Here is a 19082-nt window from a genome sequence, read left to right on the forward strand (position 1 = left end):
ACAACATCTCTATCTGCAATATATTTAAAATTACATTATCAAACTAAATTCTATGAACAATTTTTATTGCAATAGGAAGGTAATTATTCAGGTGGCTCATTTGTTCAATCACTCATTTGCCCATTAGCACTGTATAAAATTTTAGCAGAGAAGCAATGGACAAAGTATGTAATAATCTCTATTATCTTGGAAATTGCGATCAAGCATGGAACACAATATAAAAATAAATTCACAAGTAAACACATACAAGTATTCTAACAAAAATAATGTACTAGCAATGACATTTAAATAATCTATGCAAATATAATAAATGTCAAAATTAGAATATTATATGCCTGATTTTTTTAAAGCATAAATAAGATGTGAGTGAAAAAAATTTGGAGAAGTTAATCTGGACCAGTCATAATATTATAATTCAGGATGCATATTTTTTCATGACTACCACTACTGGAACTACATTTACAATATCTGACCAGTTTCTATCCTCTCGTATCTGATACTGTGCTTCTTGCATGAGAGTAGTTTCTAATTCCTCTACAATTTCTTCGGAAGTTCAATCGTCTCCTAATCTTCTGCCACTAGAGATCTATGTTTGTCACCACTTCTCCTTATTTCTATAGAAAAAAAAAACAAATAAAGGACTTTCAACATATTATTTTCCAATATAAACTGAAATATTGAATTACAGAATTTTTGTGGGACTTTATGCTTTTAGGACTAAACCATAATATCAGGAATCCAGCAAAGGAATCTATTAGCATTAAGAACATAACTTTACCATATACTTTTACTTCAAAAAATATATAAAAGTTTTACTTTTGTCCTAGAATAATGTCTAACCACTTAATCCTGGTTTAGAAGTTCAATACTTCTATCACCTCTTTAGCGTTCATTATTGTCCGCTCTGTGTATATCTTGGTACTTTCAACTCTAGCTATTTCAAATGCTAATAAGTTACTTTAATTACTAAAGGTGTCATTGGACACAGCCCTACTGATTAATCTTTTTGTTATTAGAAAATCTTTTTCTCTCTTCTTTTTGGGAAGTTACAGTTTGTCACACATCACTATTGTAGTTGGGTTAAACTTGAAACTTTGACTCTTTCATTCAAGAAAGACAGCCTACTTTATTATACTTGATTTTTAAAACCTGTTTTGCCCTATATGACACAATGTTCAGGAGATTGGAGAATATCTGTCATAAATATTCATCTTATTTAACTCTATATCTCCAGAATTGAGCATCATAACTGTTAAACAGTTGTTGAACGAATAAGTGAATGAATTTCTGGGATTCATAAAGGATAAAAACATCCCTTCATATGACTATCACTCTACTTTATGACCATTTTTAAGACAAGTTGCCTAGAGTAGACTATTAAGAATGTTTGCTTGAATGCAAACAGAGAAACAGAAAATATGGATAGACATGAGGTGACTTTGCTTTGATTTAGATGAAGAATGCTTGATAAATAGAGGTGGAAACAGGTGCTTTCAAAAATTAAATAGAATGGTGGTTTATTAATTTGTCACTGTCGAAATAATTTGCTGCTATTAAATGAAAGGTAGCTACTTTTAATACTACATATTTATTTACATTGAAGTTTTGACATGAATACCTTCTGTAGTATGTTACACAAATATGTGACTTTAAATTTATGTTTGTCTTAAAGACTTGGGAAACATTAGGAACTTTATACTATATTTTGCTGTTTCAGTAATGTTTAGAGTCTATCAAAGAATATGTGACTATTTGGGTATCTAAAAGTTTCAGTTTTATTTTTTTCTTTTTAAAAATATTATTGGTTTCTTCCTTCCATGGATATTATAAGAGCTACCAGACAACTGCTTTTATCCCCTTTATTTTTCTATAATGTTCTAAGCCATGGCTTGTAATTTGCTGTAAGTAAGGAAGTCAAATAGCACATTTTTTAGAATTTTGAATAAATTACAATTATTCTTGAAATGAGGGCAATAGTAGGAAAAGAAACTAAGTTTCAGTTTCATTTTTTTCATGAATGTTTGAGTACTAGGTTATAATCAGGATAAATATGTTATTAGAATTTTGCCCTCCAGTTAATGATGCAGTGACATAAAAATGTATTCCACTACTGTGAATTGTTTCCCTCAGTTGGTAACTCTGGCCAAAGTTTTGAGATTCAAACAACAAAATAATTAGTTTTCTCTTCCTTCTTCCCTCCCTCCTTTTCTTATTTCCTTCCTTCATCTCTTCTTCCCTCTTTTCTTTCTAATATCAAGAAACATCAAAATCATTGGGTGCTCTGAATGTTAATGAAGAAATATTTTGAAGATAATATCTTCATACTTTTATATTTTATATCCCTTTACCTTATGAACATTTTAAACTTAGTAAAACTGATTTCCTAAATCTTAACTGAATTATTGATTTCTCATTTATTTAGCAAACACTCAGTGAGACTCTATTATATGCAAAACATTATACACAGATACTGCTATGATTAACCTGGGAATACTAATTTCTGTCGTCAGACAGTTACATGTAACAGAAAAGGCAACCTTTACAAAGAATCTCATCTCTGTCTGAACAGCCCTGCTATGCCAGTGTCCTCTTTCCCTTTAACCATCAAGAGCAACTTAGGTTTGTTTAAACTGATACACATTTTCCTAAGCACTTTTATGCAAGTCTGAACTCTTCCATCATAAGAGTAATTTCCTATGTGAGTGGATTAGTCTGTTCTTGCATTAGGAAGAATTGTACCTTCCATACTCTCTAACTTCAATTATAGAATGACTATTATGTTGTATCCACTAAAAAATAATCCTGAAACTACTCCATTCCTTACATGATTCTCATCTCTCTGCCTCTCACTTCTAGCTTCTGTCATGAATAATAAACCTAAATCACACAGTCTGTGTCACAGAAGTCCACTTTGGTATTAGAAATTTGCCGTAATAATTAGTAAGAATTTGAACTGTGAATATTGTTACCATGGTCTTCCCACTGCTGAGCTTTTTTGACCATAGAGAGCTAGTTTATGAAAATATTTCAGCATTATTTTGCAGATATTTGCCTATTGAATTATTTAGGAGATCCTTAAGGCAGAGAGATATAATTCTATGGACAGGGTCCTACAATTCAGAATAAAGTATCCACAGTAACACTGACCAGCACTACCACCACCACTACTACTAGTTCTGCACTTGAAAATATTTGAACACATCTTACCTTATTTAAACTTTCCGTATGAGTCTCCTGAAGGTACAATTTCTCTACCCCCTATGACTATAAGTCCATTTGATACTAAATGTTTTCTCCTCATCTCTTAATTTTAAGGTCCCTAGGGTTATATTCTTGGGCTACTGCTTATTTTTTTCTACTTTAAAAATTTTGAACAATAAGATTTAGGCTATTGTTAAGATTATATCTATATATTAATCATTAGCAACTGGGTTTGAAACTCTGATTCCTCTCTTGAGTTTCAGCAGTATACATTAGGTACATTGTTGTCCACAATCGTTCAATTATCTGCAGAAATCTGATATTAAACATGTACAGAACAGAACTCATCATTTTCTTGTTCATCTTTATTATCTCACCAGCAAAATATGCCACCATCTAACCAGTCATTAAAATCAGAAAAAAAAAGCCTAATTGAGATAGACTGTGGGAATAAGCACATTCAACAACTAAATGTGGTGATTCTGCATTGATTTAGCACTATTATTATGGCTATTGCATAGAAGAATAGGTAACATCTTTAACAAAATGTTTTTGTTTATAATAGCATATGATGGATGTCCTTTTAGACTATGTTACTCAAAAAAATACCTTCCGTATTAGGCTCTTCTTTAAAATACTGTTTTATCATTACAAATTCCAAATAAATATATAATGGTATTGTGCCTACAAATAGTTCAAGGAATGGGTATGCAGCATAAGACTATGCAGTCCCTGTTCTGTTATTTATTTATTTATTTATTTACTTACTTACTTATGCTAGACTTTCAAAATCATAATTTTGTTTTCTGATGCTCTGTTATCTGTCAGTTTTCTGCTTCTATCCTACTTTGTATTCCCATCTGACTTTCCCTTGTAGTCTGATATACACAAGGAAGCTAAAATTGAACATTTTATGAAATACATCCAAAGAAATAGCCATTGCATTCAGTATAAGGGCTACTGTAAAACTTTCATGTACTTTATTTTCAAAACATGTTTTCATTGCCATTGAGTAACTGGTTGTGATTAAGACTTTGATATTTTAAAAAATGTAAGATGATTGCTAAAATAATTTTGCTTAAGCATTTTGTGATTCAAAAATAATTGCTGGTACAAAAGAATTAGAAAGAATGAATATTATCTATTATTTGATAGCATAAAGGGTGACTATAGTCAATAATAACTGTATAATAATTAGATTGACTGGAATTCAGAGGATAAATTCTTGAGGGGATGGATATTCCATTCTTCATGATGTGCTTACTTCACATTGCATGCTTGTTTCAAAACACCTCATGTACATAGTAAATATATACACCCACTATGTAAAAATAAAAAATTAAAAGTTGTTGGTAACTCTTGCCAAAGACACTAGCAGTTTAAGAACTAGATTTCTATGCCATGTTTGAAATTTCTATTGAGCAAGAGAAGAAGACAGCAAAATCCTGAATGCCCTAAAAATGAAATAATTCCTTATAGCCGTGACATATTTAGTAAGTCCTCATAGTCATGACGTATTTGAAATGAATCCATTGTCTTATAAACATTTTACCTGTGCCAGAAAACTTCCTCTAGCATATAACTCATTCATCCACTGGTGGTCCTTTCATTGAGCAAATGCAGGACAATTACCTAATACATGAAAAACACAATATTCAGAAGAGGGAATGCAATGATGAAGTAGAGAGAAGTAATTCCTCTCCTCATGAGTATTGTGTTTTAGCAAAAGAATTTTTCAAAATGCTTCTAATATCAGTGAATTCCAAACCTGCTCATTACTCCATTTGCTAAAATGTCTTGCACCCAAGATTTAAGATGAAGCAGTATATTTATATTTGTATATACAAAAAGTTTGTAAATTGTTTTTAGCTTCTTTTTCATTTAGCAATTCCTTTAATGATTTTAAAATAATACATGCATTTTCTCAAAATAGAAGCTGTATGTTGGTTTATATATTCATTTCTATGTGTTATAATAGTATGTTAAACACAGTAGGTGCTCAATTACACTTTGATTCATAAAATACTAGGTGAAGGAGAATGTGCATCATTTCTTCCCATGATGAGACATCTCATGAAAGTTAATGAAAACAGATGGCATTTCTTTCTTATATTCTTCTCCTGACTATGGGGCTCAGTATGTGTTCAGTAGCTTGTTAAAAAAAGAAATCACTAAAGTCTCTCTTTCCTTTTCTCTCTCCACCAAAGATTTAATGATCCTGAGTATCTCTCATGCCAGCCTCACCTAACCAGAAGAGGCAAAGCAACCTGAGTCAGATCTGCTTGGTTTTGACTGTGTAAACAAGTGGATTGAGCACTGGAGGTGTAAGAAATTGAAGATAAGAGAGCAATACATGACTGCATTGTGGAGCTTGCTTCCCAAATCTGTGGATCATGGACAGGCCAATCATAGGCAGTAGAAGAGCAACACAGCGAAGATGTGGGAGACACAAGTGTTGAGAGCTTTGAGGCACTCAGCCCTGGAAGCAGTGGACAGCACAGTGCAGAGGATCAGCCCATAGGAGAGAACAATCAGCACTGAGTCCACACCTAGTGTGGAGAGGACCATGAAGAGACCATAGGCACTGTTGACACAGTGTCCACACAGGCCAGCTTCATGACATCTGGGTGCAGGCAGTAGGAATGGGTGAGTTGGCAGCTGCGGCAGTAAGGCAGCTTCTTCAGCATAATGGGGGCCAGAATGTGGAGGCCCACACTGTGCACCACAATGGCCAAACCCAAACCTGCAATTTGGGGGCTGGTGAAAATGGTGGCATAGCGCAGGGGGTTGCTGATGGCCACAAAACGGTCAAAGGCCATGGTCAGCAGCACGGAGGACTCCATGATGGAGAAGGTGTGGATGAAGAAGAGCTGGGCTAGGCACAGGTCCTCTGCCACCTTCCTGAGACCCAGCAGATAGATGGGGAGCATGGTGGGCAGTGTGGAGGCAGACAAGGCCCAGGTCGGTCACTGCCAGCATGGACAGGAAGTAGTACACGGGCTGGTGCAGAGAAGGCTCTGACCTCACCACCCACAGGATCAGGCTGTTTCCTGCCAGAGCAGCTACATACATGGCACACAGAGGGAAGGAGAGCCAAGAGTGCATGACCTGGAGTCCCATAAGGCCTGTCAGGAAGAAGGAGGTGTGGTTGGAGTCTGACATCACGACAGGAGGGGTACAACTGCAGGAGGAAGTGCAATCACAGGTCCTGGAAAAGGATGGGTGGCTGGGTCAGAACATCATCTGTACACCTTGAAGACTGCTGGAAGTATTTCTCTGACATCCCTAATCTTATAATTTGTCCAAGTATTTCCCCTAGTTCATAAATAAGGGGTTCTTTTTTTTTTTTTTTTTTTTTTTTTGAGTTTCACGGTGTTGTTACCCAGACTGGAGTGCAATGGCACGATCTCGGCTCACTGCAACCTCCGCCTTCTGGGTTCAAGCAATTCTCCTGTCTCAGCCTCCCGGGTAGCTGGAATTACAGGCATGTACCACCATGCCCAGCTAATTTTTGTATTTTTAGTAGAGATGGGGTTTCACCTTGTTGACCAGGATGGTCTCGATCTCTTGACCTCGTGATCCACCCGCCTCGGCCTCCCAAAGTGCTGGGATCATAGGCGTGAGCCACCGCGCCCAGCCATAAGGGGTTCTTAAGAAAATACGGGTTTGTTTAATTATTGAAAGAAGTCTTCTATGTATAGAATGCCTGACTTAGAAGCCAAATAACAAAGTTTATCCCCAATAAGAGTTTGAACATGGCTCTTGAAAGGGACTGAAGTAATGTGGATTCCAACTCTTCATTACATATATTGGGAAGTAAACTTCAGTTTTCAATATAAGTAATGTGTCAAATGTGGAAACAGAATTCAGGTGTCCTTCCTTCCTGTCAAATCTTCACACTACCTTTCAATTTGTACTTCTTTAATTTGGTGAATATATGAATTTTACGGAGACATCTTCTTTCATAATTAAAGTCATGCAATATAAAACAATTTCCTTTATCATGTGAGCCCACTTTCAGAAGTTGGCAGATTAGTTTTTCCAAACTAAGAAACGTGAGAATTCAAGTATATAACTGTGTCAAAACCCTTGGATCATAAAAGGAGGCGCCAAGACTGGAAATAAGGCTAATTGACTTTGTGCTTTGCATTCTGAATATTGAGCTCTGTAGCTGAAGACAAATGCCGGCTGTTAACAGACTCCAGACACTCACACAACTTATTTTTTAATCAAAACAAATAAAACAAAATTCTTGCTAATTCAATTTATTTTCCATTTCATGTATGTTGGCCACTTCTGGTTTTCTTCTTATAATCTACCTTAGTACCTCTGCATGAGATGTGTGCACTTTTATTCAGTAATTAAATTGTTCTAGATTCTGTTCTAGATTCAAGAAATAGAGTTATGAAAATAGTAACAATAAAGTCCTAATAATAAAAAAATTAGAGTCAATGTTATTTCAAATATATGAAGAAAATGAAATAATATGGAAAAAGAAGAATGCTTGTTAAATGAGATTGAGAATTTAAGGAATAGTTCTCTGAGGAGGGGACACATGAGGTTAGAACAAAGCAGCTCTGTTTCTGTACTCTATTTCTTTAAAGTCAGAGAAAGTCACAATACTTACTAAACTGAAAGGCTCCTCACTTTACCCATTGGCCTCAGATGCAGAGACACAAGCACAATGGATGCCTGTAGTGTAATAAGAATCAGAATTCTTGACTTTATTTCACGTACTCAGCCTTTGATTAAAAGAACACATACAAAACACTGAGATGTTCATGTATGTGAAGAATTTTATTTTTGTATATATCAAGCTGTGATGATTGCCTAGAAAAGAAAGTGTTTTGCGTCTGTGTGTGTGTGTGTGTGTGTGTGTGTGTTAGTTTTTCTTGATTTAGTTGTTAAAATATAGTTGTTGAGTGAGAGATTTTAATAATAAGAAACAGAAGAATTCATTTGAAAAGGCAGGGCTTCTGTTTCTGACTCTGGCTTCAGCACAGAAACACTGAGGGGGGCAAAAACAACAACTTCCATCAAAACTTGGATTGAAGCATAAGTTATTTCTCCTAAAAATGTTAAGAATGCACTGAGCTTCTTGTACTGGGGAATTGTTCCTTTTGGCTGGCCAGATTTTTAACCAGATGTAGATCTGTGGCATTGTGGGTCAAAATATGGGATGCTATGTAGGATTTTTCAACTATTAATAATAGCTGTTTTCTTCTACAACCACAATAGGATTCAGAACAAACACATTAACAGCTAATATTCTGCCATGATAGTAATAAGCAAAAATGATGGTATGAGTTTTATGTTCACAAAAAATTCCCTCTTCACACTCTGTACATACTTACATATCTTAATACCATGCTGACTTAGGTTTTTCCATCATCTAAAAAGGGGAACTAGATGAATTTTACTAATTTTTATTACACATAAATCTTATAGGTTTATATGATGATAAAATAGGGTGGATAGAAAAGTCTAAAAAGAAAAAAAAAAGTCCCAGTTATCTTTTAAAGTGCTTAGAACGTATATAATGCTTGTTAATATTTGTCCTTTAAATTTTCCTAAATGTATTTACCATGAAAAATTATCATAAAAGATGTACTTACTATGCAAAATGCAATAATCTTGTTCAAAGATGTTACTCTATGAAAGAGCTGCAATTTTCTTGACCACCCTGAGTTTATTGATCCAGACCATCTTTCTTTTACCTTATATCTTGCAAGAAATAGAAATCCAAATGTCTTCACAAATCAACAATTACCTATGCCATTCTATTTCTCAAATTTTTCTCATTTTACTTTATCTCCACTGAGGGGCACAGACTCAGTCTTCCTAGAGATTTAGGTACATACATCTCAGGATGCGTTTAAGAGAGTGGGAATGTGGCTGGTGAGTTACTATTTCATTTCCCAACTGCACATTTAATTAGCTTTGTTCATCATGACAGCACTTAAAGGAACTATTTAGTAAACTCATCCAGTACTTCCCAGTTGGTACCTGAAGATGAAATTTTCAGTGTACTATCTTTTTCAGGGTCTTAACTCAAAACATAAGGCCATTCATTTGTAAATTATCATAACAAAATCCTTGGCAGATGACTTTAACACCTTCTCCATACCGCAGATTATTGGCTCTACCAAAAGGAAACAAGTTCTAAGAACATTTCTCTCTCCTCACGAGTTCATGACAGAGTCCCCAGTGAAAAGTAACTTGCTTGATGAAAAAAAAACAGGAACCATGGGCTTTTTGATAGCAACCGATTTTAGCCATGTCACTACTAAACAAGTATTACAATGTGCTAACGCGACATCATTGCGATTGGAAGTCTTTTGGCACTGTACAAGTCTGCATTTTTCAATTACTAATCCACTGTACTGTATACCTTAAAACAATAATTGCTCTATTTGAGAGTACAATCTTTAATATCATAAAGTCCTGAGTTGAAGATAGTTTCCAGCACATACATAAGTTGAATAATTATTTATTTTTCTGTGTCTGTGAAATATAGTGGAACAGTATAATCATTGGAAAGTAATGGACACATGGTTTACAACAATGTCCCTGGTGTTAAACTGTTTGAGTTTCAACCTCGACTTTGTTTGTAAGAGTACAGAATTTTTAATATATCTATTAGGAAGGGAGAAGCAGGTATTTAACTTTATTTGGAGGGCAAGATGATAGTTACAAGCATTATTCATCTTTCTCAGTTACAATCTAAAACTTACTACTTCAATGAAAAGTCTTAAATACCACCCACCAAATGAACCCACCCTTTTATGTGTTATCACTCTAAAATTTTCTGTCTACCGGAAGGCCACCTGTGATACTCTAGATAATTATATTTACAAGCCTATTCCCCATGACGATTTAAACTTTTCATACTGAGAAAGCAGCATTCTCTTATTTTCTTTAAACTTTGAATAGGATGTAGCTTAGTGAAGTGGAATAAATTTGTTTTCAATGAAAGACTATTTAGGAGGGAAATGAAATGTTGGCAATATGTGTCTTTTCTCCTTTCTAACATACCATTGTAAATAACTATAGAAAAATTATACTCAAAGTATTAACACTTAAGTGAAAGAGTTAATTGACCTATTAGTGGCTATACAGTAAGTAGAGACATTTTTGTCAGAGTGCTTAGTTGAAAATTCAGTCCAGAAATAAAAAGACCACGACAGATTGAGAAAATCAATTTTTCTAGCTCTGAGTTGTTTATGAGAGTCTTGCTAATTCTTATATAACAGTTTTTCAGAGTATCTACTTGGCTTATTTTGTTCATCTTCCCTAAAAGATCAAAGGAAATTGAGTTATATATAGAGTCTACTGTTCAAAATATATAGCATCTTAGTAGTTTATAAGAGTACACAATTTTTAATATGTCTACTAGGAAGGGAGAAGCAGCTATTTAACTTTATTCAGAGGGCAGGATGATAGTTAGAAGCATTATTCATCTTTCATAAGTTATGGAGCTTAAAGAAATACCAAGCTGCATAATATTTATGTCATGAGACATTATATTGCAGCAATAAAGATCTTTATTTCTTTAACACATATATAATTTTGAAATATTTTATTTGGTTTATATTTTTCAGTGTTGTTTACATCTATAGTTATTATGCAAATGAGAAAAAAACATAGTTTACACATATTTTCCAAATTTTACAGTACAACCAAGTGAGGTCCTCTTGAGCTTAAATTTTTATAGAATTCTAGGGTTTTTGTTGGAGTAGATATTAGATATTATTGCATCCTACTCTTATAATCTGCTTGCCTTTACGTGTTAATCATATCTCTTAAGAGATTGTGACGTTTCCCTTACATCACCTCAGCCATATAAAGTTGAGATTGACTTTTGCAGAATGAGAAATGCTTTTTTCCTGTTGAACAGGAAAAAAATATATAATTTCCCAGATAGCTGGGAAAATATTATATTGTACTTCAGTCAGTGTGTTTCAATAATTAATTGGCTGATAAACGAGATGAAAGTTATATTTGGCCCACTTTGAGATGTCTTCAGTCAGCAGTTCTTCTAGTATTGAAGTGTCACCAACAAGATTTTATTTATATGACTCAAAGCTTTTTGGGGTGGAGCATCTTTAGAATCCATACCCGAATCTCTTTAGTTTTGACACTGTAGAAAATTGGATTGAGCATTGGAGGCACAAGAAAGTGCAGATAGGAGAGAAGCATGTATACCTGAGTTGGTAGCTTCTTTTTCCCAAAACGATGGATTATGGATAGGCTAACTAGTGGGGTATAAAAAAGTAGTACCGCACAGATGTGAGAAATACAAGTGTCGAATGCTTTGAGCCGCTCAGCATTGAAAGCAATGCTCAGCACTGTCTTCAAGATCAGCACATAGGAGACAAGAATGAGCACAGCATCCATCACCAGTGTGGAAAGCAAGACAAAGAGCCCAAAGCCACTATTTACAAGAGTCTGGGAACTAGCCAGCCTTAGAACATCAGGATGAACACAGTAAGAATGAGACAGAGTATTTGTAGGCTGAAATTGCAGTCTTCCAAGGAGCACAGGCAAGGGCAAGTGGAGGAGCTTCGAGACAAGATGGCCAGCCCAATTGCCCCAGTGCTCTTGGTTGTGAGAATGGTGGCATAGCGCAAGGGCTCTTGGAGCGCCACACAGCGGTCAAAAGCCATGGCCAACAGAACACCTGATTCGATGACTGAGAAAGTGTGAATGAAGAAAAGTTGTGTAAAGCAGGTTGCAGCTCCCATCCTCCGCTGGCCCAGGAGAAAGACAGCTACCATTGAAGACAGAGTAGAAGCTGAGAGACCCAGATCAGCCATTGAGAGCATAGAGAGGAAGAGGTACATGGGTGAGTGGAGGCTGGGTGTGAACTTGATAATGTACATTATGGTAACGTTGCCCAACACAGAAAGAGCATAGATCAAGCAGATAGGAATAGCTGTCCAGCAATGAGCAGTCTCCAGTCCTGGGACATCCATCAATATGAAAAAGAAGGTGGTGAAGTTATTGTTGTTAGAAATTACCATAACTCTAGGAAGCAATTGCCCTGGAAAGATGTAAATACAGAAAAAATCTATTTTTTTACAGCATGTTCCCAATATCTCGTCTCACATGACATCTATTGCTTTCTCCTGCAGAGTAATATTGTCCTGCCTTTTCTCATATGACTGGTTTTCATTTCTTTAAAGGTTTCTACTATGAAACAAGTCTGACCCTCATAGTAATTTGTTCTAGTTTTCAAAAGCATATTCAGGTCATAAAAATGAAAAACAATCTCCCTCTTATTGGAAATATTTCCAAGTTTGAAACTGCAAAGGACAACCTCATGCTGAGAACATAGGACTTATGTGTAGGACCTAGGTTTTTTTTTGGGGGGGGTATCAGAATATAAATAAGTTTCTGAAACACCCAGATATGGAGAATTGTTTTTAATTGCTGTCTGGGAGTTAAAATGTAAAGTGTAAGTAATTAATACTGACTCTAAACTCCTGATATTACCAGATATATCATTTTTCCTGAAAGAGATCCAGGACATTCTAAGTTAAAACCATGACAGTAAGACATCAAGAGAGGTTTGGGTTTGAGATGTATGTTGATTTGATTTAAATTCCTTCCTAATCTTTGCTACAGGGTGCTTTCTAAAAATCGTACCTGGTACCAATATGTAGAAGGAAGAAGATAAAAACTAAACTATATTTATAATTAGAAGCAAAATATATTGTCAATGGTATCACTCAGTTACTGAGTTCTGGTCATGTACTTCATGTTAGTAACGCAATGATAGGCAATATGTAATTTCTGCCTTTGAAAACCTAATAACCCACTGGTCAACATAGAACACATACATAATCTAGTTCAAGAGAATATTAACCATTAGACAGATAAAAGTTCCTAACTGTGAATCTACATCCTATTCTACATCATTCACTTATATAAGAATGACCTGGGTACCATCAAGGATACTTACTAAAGAAAAAATAAAGTGTGAAATTTAAGTACCTAGAGTTCCAAGGAAACCTTGGTCACATGTCTAAATTCCACACTGAATAGTGATTTCCTTTCTAAACATTCTAGAAAGCATTTCTTATAAAACGGCAATCTCAACATTTTTCTATAAAGTATATTATGCAGCATCTATGTCTAGTAGAACAATCTCTTGCATCATATCTAATTCTTTTCCACCAAATAATTCTAATGCTGCTCTACAAAGTCATTAAAAACTTTTATAATCTCCATTTCACATGGCAACTGTTATTTTAAAGAAAATCCAAAGTAGATATTCTGTGAAAGGTGAGCCAAGGTGTCTAAATTGAAACAAGAATGTTAACTGGACTGTAAACAGTACGGGCAATAATTATAGGGCAAGTGGTGGAGGAAGGAAAATCATAGTCACTCATAAAGAAAACAAAACACAGAGATAGATTTATCAGATTTGAGAAAGTAGCATTAATAGAGGAGAGCTTAGTTTTTGTTGTGAGTTGCTAAAATTTGGTGTATACACAGACAAATTCTGATAGAGCGTAGTTATCAGAATAATAGGATTCTACCTATGTTAGCTGCAAAAATTAGTTATGAGAAGAATGTGGTATTATAGAAAACCTGATCAAGGTCCTGAGTGTTAATGACTCAGTAGATACAGTCCCACAGAGGTTAGAAGCATGTATTTGCCTGTTTCTCCCAGTGTTTTCCACTTCTGTGTGTGAACATATTGGGGAATTATTCCTCCCACATGAAACTTTGGTAAGATGTTTTCAGTCACAAAGTGAGCAGTGAAAATACTATCTTCTTTATATGAGCTTTGCCAAAAAATTTTGTAATTAAAATGTTGAGTTTTTCAAGATCTTCTACTAAATTAACTCTGTAATGTCTTCAAAAAATAAAGTGAAAGTATATGTTTCAGAAAGCAGCTCATTCAATTGTGACATTTAAGTAATTAGGAAATCTACCTTCCTGCAAAATCTATTGTGCCTATTGGAGAAGTAGGCTAAGCTCTCACTTAAAAACTGAGTATCTAGCATTTAGCTTTGTTAAATTCTTCTATCCTGCATTGTTGTCTGATTAAATTAGCCACCTGGATATTTCCTTTAATCTCATAGTCTTAAAAGCATTTTTGTATGTTCAATGTTTCGTCATTTAAAGCTTAGTAAGGAGCAACAGTACAACTTTGAGATTGATCTGCACAGGAAGAAAAGGCACATAAAATGTCCAAATTTGCTCATACATAAATTTAAAATGACAGGAGTTAACAAGGAACTGAAGGTAGGACCTCTTACACAAAGGTCTGAGTGTGCAGGATAAGCTAATGCATGCTTCTCTCTTAATAATGATCCCTCCACAGTTTCCATCCTGTCTCTTCCTAAGCTCTGAGTGGATGGCATTTCCTTGAATAATACCTGGTACTTGAAAAAGACCGCATAACTTTTACAAATTCTAGAGGTATTTTTTTGTTTGTTTGTTTGTTTTTTAAATGTGCAGCCTGGGGTAGTGGTGCTTACCTGTAATCCCAGCTACTAGGGAGGCCAGAGAGGAAGATTGCTTGAGTAAGTTCAAGACCAGCCTAATAAACATAGTGAGACCCATCTCAAAAAAAATCAAAATAAATATCCAATATTCTGAGACCCGAATTGCTACATTGCTCATATCTGATGTGGCTTTTTAGCTATATAGATCTCGGTAATGGTACCAAAACTACAAAAATGGAATCCTGGATTTTCTTGTAGTGCCCTTAGAAGCACAATGAAAATAAAGTTGTATAATCTTCAGAGTAAGCTCAGAAGTATTATGCTTTTTAAAAGTGAATCTTATAGCTTGAGATCAATATTACCAGTCTGTTGAACTATTTCTTTCAAATAAATTTTCCACGTAGTTCTTTATCTTGAAAGTCTCTACAGTAGCTATTTGGTATTGCCTTACAAAGTTGTGTGAAAATTAGAAAACCTATTTCTCATTTTCCTTTCCACTTTCCTCCCTTCTTCCCTCTGACATCCTTTCTTTCTTATACCAATTATTTATCAACTATTCAATATGTGTTATACATAAATATAGTTTGACTTGCAGTTGATCTTAAATCCCAAGGTCGAGAATTGAGTGATGGTTGAGTGAGAGAAGAGTGGTCAGGGAACCTTTCCGAAAATTACAGAATATATCATATAAGAGAGTAGAGATCCTGTATACCTCTAATATGTGTCCTTTCTGCCTCAGAAATCCTCATACAGAGTTTGACACCATATTTGAGATAACTTATTACTTCCCTTGACTCCCATCCCAGGTACACACATGATATGATTTGACCTAACCTAGCCTAAAGCATTTCCACTTACCAAACTCCAGGAAAGAGACACAAGCTCTGCGGATGGTGGTGCAGCTGGGACCTTATCAGGCCCCCTGCCTTGAGTATAATGCCAAGTGATTAGGATTATAAATCTCTGATTCTTGCTGTCTATGGAATCCCACATCTAATCCTTGGGGTATAGACTAACAGAGCAGCATCAGCTGTTCATGTGCCAGATAGAGCTGGCTATTACTAATTATTATTGGTCTTTGCCAGTTGTCCAGAATAACACATAATACAAGCTTAGGACATTCAACCAGTGTTGGTCCAGGCTTCCTTTATATCTGTTCCCAGTCTAAGACCTTAGCTACCTAGAGATAGACATCACCCTATAGAACCTAGCTATCCTGGCCCAAGAAGCATTTCATATTACACTCATAACTCCAAGAAATATTATTCTTCATAGCTTCCAAACAAAGAACTACCTCTCTCCAAATCTAATAGTTTGTTCTTAAATTGTAAATATGTTGGGGATTGAAGTAGAATATTTGTAGAACTGTTTCTATGGATATAATATTAATAAAAGATAAATTCATTTTGTTGCTGGAAGCTTTTTTCAGACAGCATACAGTTTACTCAGCATGCTGCTTACTTTTCACTGATATTTCCTCTTCTCCTCTCTCCACTCTCCTGAAAGTAAGTTTTTTATCTATTTTCTGAAGAATAATTTCAAGTGATAGGGGATGGTGTTAAAAAGGATTAGTAGGCACGTATAAAACGGGCCGGGGTTTTCCTTTGAAGCTGAGTAGAGGGTGGTAGATGATACAAATCCTGGCTGCAGTAGATGTAGAACTAGACAGAAATGGCCTGCTGAATTGAGATAGAGTCCAAGTTAGAAATGAGGCATGGGAACTGTCTCAGGTGAATCACAATCACATGCCAATTCAGTGATTCTCTGGAAAGACTCATATGAGTCATACTCATGGCTACGATTTAATATTGTAAATAACATTACACACGATTACAGGGGAAAAAGCTATGCCTAGGGAAAGGCCAGCCAAGGGAAGTCTTCTAAGAATTTCCTCTGGCTCTGCAATGATTGTTCCAGTAATGAACCTTAATGACACAGCAAGACTCTGTCTCAAAAAAAAAAAAAAAAAAAAAACCTTTATATGATATTAAAAGACATTAGCAAGACTTTATTGATTTGCATGGTTGTCAAAAATTTTATTTCTACAATTGCAAAATTCAAAGCCTCTCTGTAAGGGCAGGTCAAGGATGTCACTACTACCTTTATTAATAGATGAGACTAAGTACAATTGGAAAACAATTATTTGGCTTTACAAGCACTTTAGAAATGACTCTTTTGTCGTCTGATTCCAAGTGTCAACAATACCAGCAACTTCATCATTTTTTAAAATCACCTTTTAAAAGTGATCTTATAAAAAACAATGATCCTAACTATTTCATCCAACTGATCTAGGAAAGAATGTATGTCCTGCTCACCATTGCTATTTCAATCTATGTTGCTCTATAAGAAGTAGCAACCTATTTGGCATGAATTATGGAAAGACAATGAAGAGATTATCTTTTATACATTAAATGCATCTAAATATTGATGTAATGAATGGGAAGTTATTCAATTTAGATGATGAATCAACATGGTGCAAAGCCTAATTAAGGGTTTGTCTTTTAGAAAATGGAAGAGTAAACCACAAGTCACATTTTGTAAAACAAGTTTTGAGATTAAAAATGCATCTGAGCTGAAAAGCAATTTTAGAAAGAAAATTTACATGATAACTTTCAACAATATCTATAGCTGAAAGAGAATGCTATACCCAGTGCAATTTGCAAAAAATACAATATAGTAGGACCTACTGCTTCTTTGTCTCTATATCTACACAGAGATACATGTAAAAAAAAATCTCAGATAGGAGAGTTGGATTAGTGACCATTTAGTGTTATATCCATTTAGCAATATTTATGTTATAAATGTTACTTGGGATTCTTCTGTTCCTTTTTTGATTAAAAGTTTCAAAATTTTGTCTCGAATCTGTTTGGTTTTCACTACATACACGATGGGATTCATCACAGGAGGAACGAGAAAATGCATATTGGCCATGGTCGCATAGACATGTGAAGGAAGTCTTGGGCCAAAGCGATGCAGCATAGAAAGACAGATCATGGGCGTGAAGAAGACAGTAACAGCAGAGATGTGAGAGATGCATGTGTTGAGGGCCTTTAGGCGGCCACCATGAGATGCAATGCTTAATACAGTTTTTAGTATCAATATGTAAGAAAGAAGAATAAAGAGAAAATCAAGTCCCATAGTGGACAACACTACAAACAGTCCAAAGATGCTATTGATCCTAGTGTTGGAGCAGGAGTGTTTTAAGATGTCAGGATGCAAACAATAGGAATGAGAAAGTACATTGGAGCGACAGAAGCACAACCTCCTCAAGAGGATGGGGAGGGGCACTTGTACAGTGAAGGTTCGCAACACAATAGCCAAACCTATCCAGGCAATCACTCTATTGGTGAGAATGGAAGAATAGTGCAATGGACAAGAAATGGCCACATAACGGTCAAAGGCCATTGCCAATATGATGGCTGACTCAAAATCCTGGAAGGTGTGGATAAAGAACATTTGGGTAAAGCAAGCAGAAAAGGTCAGCTCTCGAGCATCCAGCCAGAGGATCCTCAGCATTGTGGAGAAGGTGAAGAGGGACAGACCCAGATCAGAGGCGGCTAGCATGGCCAGGAAGAGGTACACAGGCATATGGAGGGTCTGCTCTCTCCAGATAACTGTCATGATGGTCATGTTGCCCACCAAGGTAATGAAGAACATGGCACAGAAGGGTATGGAGATCCAGATGTGTGCAGCCTCCAGCCCAGGGATGCCAGTCACCAGGAAGGTGAAGATGGAGTTGGTGCAATTGTCAGGAAGCATGATGTCAGCATGGCATCCCTTTCCTAGAATGAAATGAATTTTCTCAGACACAGGTGTTAAAATTTGACTTGGGCATTTAATTGGCTACTTACCATATCTCTTGTTTTAAACTGACCATGAGATATGTCTAATGTAAGATTAAATGTTGTCCAATATATAGCATCTGAGCCTTTAGACAACAAAACAAGACCATTCTTGATCAAATTTCCTAGATAGTGTGGCTTATTGAAGGAAAAAATTTAAAAAAGGAAGCCTTGATATTTATCTGAGTCATGTAATTGATATAATATTTTAAAATGAAAAATCTATAGTAAGATGTACGATTTAAATAGAGTTCTTTAAAAACTCATCCAAATGCATACCTGTTATTCTAATTACTGTAGCACATAATGACCAGGGCATTTCTTACTTTCTTTGTCAATAATAATACCTATTGCACAGTATTATTTAAACTGTAGTTCGTGGACACATTTTGTATGCTATATTTTCTGCATGAGTACCTGAACTGAAAATAAGCATATGCAGACTGTGATACTAATTTGATTTAATACTTCTGTGCTTCGATAATCTAATAATACTACAATCTAATAATAATAATTGCTATTAGAGTACAATACATAATTATTGTATGTTGTATGTTTTTTATTTCATTTTTTTTGCTAG

The 19082-nt window shown here is 35.3% G+C and overlaps 1 protein-coding gene and 2 pseudogenes across 1 annotated transcript; all 3 read right to left on the reverse strand.

Moving 5' to 3' along the window:
* Window positions 1-5473: 5473 nt before the first annotated feature.
* On the reverse strand, window positions 5474-6363 carry LOC100389663 (olfactory receptor 51G2-like; annotated as a pseudogene).
* A 4917-nt stretch (window positions 6364-11280) lies between these two features.
* Window positions 11281-12224, reverse strand: LOC100390025 (olfactory receptor 51G2-like; annotated as a pseudogene).
* Window positions 12225-16673: 4449 nt separating this feature from the next.
* LOC100390387 (olfactory receptor 51G2-like) lies at window positions 16674-18436 on the reverse strand. The gene has a single exon (XM_002764040.6). The coding sequence runs from the start codon at window positions 18417-18419 to the stop codon at window positions 17451-17453; it is 969 nt and encodes a 322-aa protein (XP_002764086.1). The 5' UTR covers window positions 18420-18436; the 3' UTR covers window positions 16674-17450.
* Between the last annotated feature and the right edge of the window lie 646 nt (window positions 18437-19082).

This window comes from Callithrix jacchus, chromosome 10 (assembly GCF_049354715.1).
Source record: "Callithrix jacchus isolate 240 chromosome 10, calJac240_pri, whole genome shotgun sequence".
NCBI lineage: Eukaryota > Metazoa > Chordata > Mammalia > Primates > Cebidae > Callithrix > Callithrix jacchus.